This window comes from Barbatula barbatula (assembly GCF_947034865.1).
Source record: "Barbatula barbatula genome assembly, chromosome: 7".
Classification (NCBI taxonomy): Eukaryota; Metazoa; Chordata; class Actinopteri; order Cypriniformes; family Nemacheilidae; genus Barbatula; species Barbatula barbatula.
In genome coordinates this window covers 13,794,095-13,800,746 of record NC_136770.1, presented here as the reverse complement: position 1 = coordinate 13,800,746, position 6,652 = coordinate 13,794,095, and the positions used below count along the sequence as shown (strand labels likewise).

Genomic DNA, 6,652 nt, shown 5'->3' with positions numbered 1-6,652 from the left:
TGTTCCTCCCAAACTTTGTTAATAAAACATAATTTCTATAATCATAGATCTCCACACACAGAGGATGCCTACCCGACGAACCCAGTGACACCTCAGACCTCCTTTCCTTTATTCATATTCTAGACTGCTCACAATGTCATGCATAAGGCATGGGAAATGTCCTATTGGCTAATTAAACTGTGAAATTGTGGGATTATAACACCTATTACGCAAATCTGAGAACAGAACCATACAGATTACACAATAAACAGAATTTAGCCTGCCTTAAGAAACCTTTTGAAAACCTTTGTTTCATATAAACTAACATTTACTATCTAACTAACATTGACCAGGGAACTAAAACCAGTTGGCATTGGTAGTGTGTAACTGCATTGTGGCACTTTTTCAAATAGCACATGCTGTACTGCTGCCGTAATCGAATTCTCTTTCTGTTCAACACGCACACAGAAATAACAGGCCACCAGAATGAACCACAACAAAACAATTATCTTTATTTTGTTTCATAATGTCAAAAACAGGGAAAATCATAAAAATAGTTTCACTACATCATAACGCAGAAAGGTTGGAATGTCAAATTTCCTTTAAGCAGTTTATTTCACATTTGATAGAAATACTCTTATAAATAAATAGGGCTCTTTTTAAGGTCTCTCTAGTGACGATTCCAGACACATGGCTATGGAATGAAGACAATGAAAAATATTTGGATATGCATTTGTCAGCTGTCCCTTATTTAACAGTCTTATTTAGTAAGGAATGTGGAGAGGAGCGATGTGAATTTCCTCTTCCACACACACTCCAAAAAATGTCTCTTCCCTTGTATCCTGCTCATGCAGGGTCCTGCTTAGTGTTTATTAAGCACCGTAATGTTGCCTAGTTGTGAAGTATCAACTTTGTCTTATTGATTTATCTTTGCGCTACCAAACTTTATCATTAAACGACAAAATACCTAACAGTTCTTTGCTACATACCCACTTCCTATTAAAAGATGCGTGTAAGAGAAACCATCTCTTTTGTCCACATTATTCTGTTTTTTTTGCTTTAATAAGTCTTTAATGAAAGCAAATTTAACGCAAATAGCATCTTAATTTCCACATTTTTCAAAGATGAAGAAAACAAATAAAAAATGACCAGATAAGATTGCGTGAAACACATCTACTGCTGTCCCTCAGTCATTCAGAACGAGCAGAAACAGCAGGCAGAGCTGTCTGCTCTCCTGACCCTCAGTGAGAGAGTTCAAAACCAACCTCTCTTGAGGTACTCTGGGAATTCAGGATTGACCTTTGACCCTTTTTACGTGACCACTTCTGCTTTGGCTGTGAAAAAGCACAACAGGTGCGATCAAAGCTTGAACTTTAACCCAGCCGACATGGTCAGGGTGCCCACGTTAAGCCTGGCATGGCAATTGCATGAAAAGGCAGTGCACCAGCATTCAATCGTTGCTGTGTTCTTCAAGCTGTGACAGAATGCTGATAAGATTCTGTAGGCCAAAGATGTAACCACTGTCTCCACCCTCGTGAACAATACCATCCTCTCCATAATCACGGCATGTTGTGTGCGCAAAATCAATCATTCGCACATCCACCGTTGGTGAAACCAAACCAGGGCTGCTGGAGTGATCGCGGCGCCCTCCGTAGGCTCCATCCTCCTCCTCATCATCATCTTCTTCATCGTCATCTCCCTCCTCTCCTCCACGAGAGGGCCGGGATCTAGCTGGTGCGGGAGGTGGAGCGCCATCGTAGATGATAAGGAGGGAGGAGGAGAAGAAACGATAGCTTTCGCAAGCCTCCAGAACAGCTCTCATCTCTATCAGTCTTTGTAGCACCAGGGTCAGAAGTTCTCTGCGCAGGACACGTCCATCACTGAAGAACTGGCACAGAGCCTCTTTGAATCCAGCCAGACTCAATTTGCGGCCGTGATACTTATTCATAAATATCAGCTGCCCTGTAGCATTGTGATAAACCTATAAAGAGAAATACAGACACAGAGATGTTTCAAAATTGGAATGACAATTTTTCCAAACAACAAAATAATATTTCTGTGTAAACTATGTCCATTAAGTTCAAATGTATTAAATTAAACTGAATGGTTCAAATAAGGTATTATGTACTGTACAGGCAGCCAAATTATGTATCAACCTGAAAGGGATTATTTGGCAATAAATCAACAAATGACTGTACATTATCCCTCTTAATAACTTAATGTTATAATGTCTCATATATTAACAAAACAAATATTTACTCAAAATACCAATTTCAAAATATAATGCTACAAATGACCAATCAGAATCAAGACACAATTGGTGTGGACTTAAAAAAAAGGGGGGGGGGGGAGATACCTGCATGCCACAGAGGCGAACCCCAATAGAAGAGGAAGTGCTTTGTTGGCATTTGCGTATCTGATTGGCTTTCTTCTCCTCAGAGGCGTCGTCTCCATGCTGGCGTGTACCCATTTTCAGATCGAGAACACATGGAACCCTGTACCGCCATGTTAAATTTTCCAGTAGAATAAATTCTAAGAAAGGTCAGGGGTCAAGGAAGAAATACATTTCTTCATTTAGAAGTAGAAGTAATTATATATACCTAAATATTAAAATTTTGTCATCATTCATTTATCTTTATGCTCTTTTAGAACCTGTACGACTTAATTTTAGATGGAACACTAGAGTAGATTTTTTTTAGGCAAATGCCATCAGATTCACGAGTTCGCCCACGCCAATAAACAGCTCCTTGTTGGGATAGATGGTAAAGCATGGGAATGCAGGTTATGCGTATTTGGCGTGTTGTACAGGGAGTGGGCTCCGAGCTCGCCGGATCTATCCGAACCCGGAGCACTCTTCCCTGCCCAGAAATATCTCTGTGTTCCTAGTGGTTATTTGCATGCATGTCTCAATCAGTACAAAAGGATACTAGGCTGGTTTTTGTGTTTGGAGTTCTCTTTCATTCTCTGTAGATGTTGCTGGTGACACTGTTGACTCCAAGGGTTGTGCTTGATTTGAGGAACCACATTTCCTTTCTCCAGACTGTAGTACAAAACTTCAGGTTTATCATCCCGATTACTGCAAAGATCAACAGAGAGAAATACTTTTTAAAAAACCTCCCATCAAATCCACTTTTCTATGTGTGAAAAATCATCACAATAAGGCTGTATATTGTATCATATGGGGACACGTATAATTTTCTTACCTTTTGCCCTTCTCCTCTTTGCGGCTCACCCTGGTTCTCTCGTTCTCTGGGAGTAGGACGGATTGCTTCTTTTTTCCCCACTTAACAAGCTTATTCTTATGCTCGCCGTCTGCAGAGGGCTCCTTATTCTCTAAATCGTCTGGATCGCTGTGGAGGGGGTATGCTATCAAACATAGATTCCCTTCCTCGTCTTCTTCAAAGCTCACCGACACCACACCTAAAGAGCGCACCAGAAATAGGAAAGCAACAATGAGTAGAGATTACATTTTATTGGCCTAAACAACGTATGATTCAACAAATGATGAATCATATGATAAAGGAAAAATAAACCCTGAATCTTACCCATTCTGACATAAACACAAAGGACATCAACACACACACAAACATACAATAGAAATGGAGGGGGAGACAGGAAATAAATATGTATATATAGCAAACATTCAACACGATCATGCAAATGTATGAGTGTGGAAGAGTGCGAGACATGTATACGTGCGCTTTGCATGCCTTTTATTGCAAAGCAGAAAAAGACACACAAAAAACCCAGGAGGCAAGAAAGTACAATGAACTCCTTTATTGCTGCTCATTGGACAAATATTATATATCATTCATGGATTAGGGCATATGACAATATCAAACACAGAGATCTGACCTTTACATAAACTGTGTAATTGAAATCAGTTTATACACAGCAACTATTTGACAAACTGTTTTTGTACATTTGTAATACAGATCATAGAACTTAAAACATAATATACAGAACATAACAGATTTTTATACACTTTCACATGTAGCCCATGACTAAAGACACATGGCGTTACCTAACTTGGATAAACATAGATGTAACTAAGCATCACAGAGGGATTATGGGTATTTGGTTGTTAAAGATAGAATAAAAAAACAACACATTTAAAAGCACAGTGAACAATCAAACAAAACATTCACAAAATAAACTGGTAACTAAAACCTGTCTGTGGTATTTGAGTGTAACTGTGACTGAATGTAGTGCACTAGGACCCTGCAGTATCTCACCCTCTGCAGTTATGGTGGACTGATGACATCAATAGCAGTGATGTCACTTCTCTGCAACATATCTCACACATTTAAGCAGAGTAAGAAAACATGCGTGGTTGTTTAGAGTCGTGTGTTAAGTACGAACAACACAATTCCGTCATAAATGAGCCCCAAAATGACTTAAAAGACGTGCGTCTTATAATATGTTTTAACAAGTATGATCGAGCATGTGAGTGTCTGCACATTCTTTCCTATTGGTCACATCCTTTTCCAGCCTGACAGCTTTTTTTTAGTCTTACGGCGCTGTCATGAGACATGCCAGTGTGTCTGTGTTAGTACATTTAAATGTGTCAAAGACAGGGAACCATCCCGTCCAGCGAACATAATTCAGCACGTTTTAGGGTTCATAGCTTTCAGAGTAATGACGCATTTGGTAATGTAACAGGCTTGCTTCCACGTGGTTAATTGTGAGTGGGTCTTTTGATTTTTAGCAGCATAATTTAACACAATTAAACGCAAGTATCATCCAATTAGTCAACATATGAAAGTGTTTTTATTTGTGCGCGTGTCGCCTGTTGTCAAGCTGCAGTAAAATAAGTCAGTGTAACTTCACAACCATTCGTATACATTCTTAAAACATTAAAGTCTCAGATACACAGAAGAGAGAGAGAGAGAACTTGCGAGCAAGTGAGAACCATGAAAGAAGACCCAATGTTTTTTTTACTAATAATAACATACGAGTCCACTTACCTTTGTACTGAGGCGTGAATTTGCGGATCTCGGGTGGCAGGCTTTTGTAAAACTGGTGTTCTCGGGGAATTAGTGGCTTGCAGATGGTCTGTTCTCCAAAGCGCAAAACACAAGAGTGACCACCAACTTGATGAACAAATGGTTCCAACATAACACCACCATTCATTTCTCCTGTAACCGGGTATCTACACCCCTCCATCAGCGCTTCTAAAGCCGGGCTCATCCTCCGCGCACATCCGTGTACCTCGCGCTGATGTGTCAATCTGTCTGTTTTTCTTTCACCGCCCGCTCTGCTGTTCCCTGGTGGCAGTTCACGTACAAAGGCTGAAAAAAGCTAAGGAGAAAAGCGAAAATAACAAATATAGTTCCGTGTTTATTGAAATAGTAATCCAGACGGATATCTGTTATAATAACGTACTGTTTTAAAGCGACGTTATTTAACACTTCTGACAAACTACGCACGCTTAACCTCAGCAGTCGCTGTTGTAACTGACCGGTTTGTTCCGAGCAGGCAGGACAAATATCACAACATGTCACATGTTTCCACCTCCTCCTGAAAGTCAGCCAATCAGAGCGTGGCAGCTGTTGTCGGGTGGGAAGCGAGAAAGGGAAACTGAGCAAACAAAGGGAAAGGAAAGAGTGTGTGAGAGAGATTGAGGTGGGGGGTTGTTGGTGTATAGACCAAAACAAAGAAATACGAGGAAGGAAAAGAGAAAGTTCAGTGTAGCTCTCACTTATGCTATGCAGGGATATTAAGTAAGAACATGGACAATAAAAAATGAGTGATTGTAATAAAAAAGCGTCTTCTCCGTGAATCCTGAATAGTTGGAAATATTCTTTGAAATTCAATATAATTTTATACGAGCATTATACAAATAAATAATGGCTTGTTTTTGGTCTTGTTTTGTTGCTCAAACATATGCCATTATTATGCGATATTACTGTGTCCGGCGGGTTGTGATTCTCAAGAGTGTTTACACGGTGTTTACATTTTCTAAGATACACTAAATCTATACATTAGTTATGTCTAAATATTAAACTAGAACAGGATTGACTGATTGCACAACTTGCACTATTGGGAAAATACAAACATTCAATAGGCCTACAATCACTCACTCAAAAACAAATCCTGGCCTACCAGTAAGCAGTACTGTAAGGCAGCAAGAATTATGCCATGGTTACTTAAAAACTAACAGACACTGTAACAACAATGGGACAGAGTGGCAAGGAGACAGCCATGCAAGCAAACCTTAATGCACACACGCAAAGTAATCTGCTTTGTGCTACATCTCCAAAAATAAGATTAGCCTGCTTGATCAATGAGCACTGGGTGAGAACATAATCCTAATCCGGTGGCTGAGACAGAAATTATAATCTGTTCTTTTTAAACACCGATAAACAGATTTACGCTCACTGGGAAAGCTTTTCCAATCATATGCTTGGCTTTAAAGACTACATACAACCCCAGCTAAAATCTACCTTCACATAATCTGGCACATACACACTTTCTATATAACCACACTGTCAATTTTCATCCGCATTAAAAATCTAAATAGAAAAGGTTTTAGATAAGTATCAGTATTAAAATGACAGTATTGGACCAACAAGGTCTGGATGGATCTCATGGTCACTTTGATGGGCCTGGTTGGAGGGTCTACTGAATGCCTGTAGATCTTGATAAGCAGTAATGCTATCCGATTGCTTGA

The 6,652-nt window shown here is 39.7% G+C and overlaps 1 protein-coding gene across 1 annotated transcript; it reads right to left on the bottom strand.

The window, feature by feature from the left end:
- Positions 1-467: 467 nt before the first annotated feature.
- ip6k2b (inositol hexakisphosphate kinase 2b) lies at positions 468-5,508 on the bottom strand. Its single transcript, XM_079461316.1, has 6 exons — positions 5,365-5,508; positions 4,947-5,280; positions 3,183-3,399; positions 2,907-3,055; positions 2,336-2,511; positions 468-1,960 (listed from the first exon to the last, which is right to left on the bottom strand). The coding sequence occupies exons 2-6, from the start codon at positions 5,167-5,169 to the stop codon at positions 1,430-1,432; spliced, it is 1,296 nt and encodes a 431-aa protein (XP_079317442.1). The 5' UTR covers positions 5,170-5,280; positions 5,365-5,508; the 3' UTR covers positions 468-1,429.
- Positions 5,509-6,652: the final 1,144 nt, after the last annotated feature.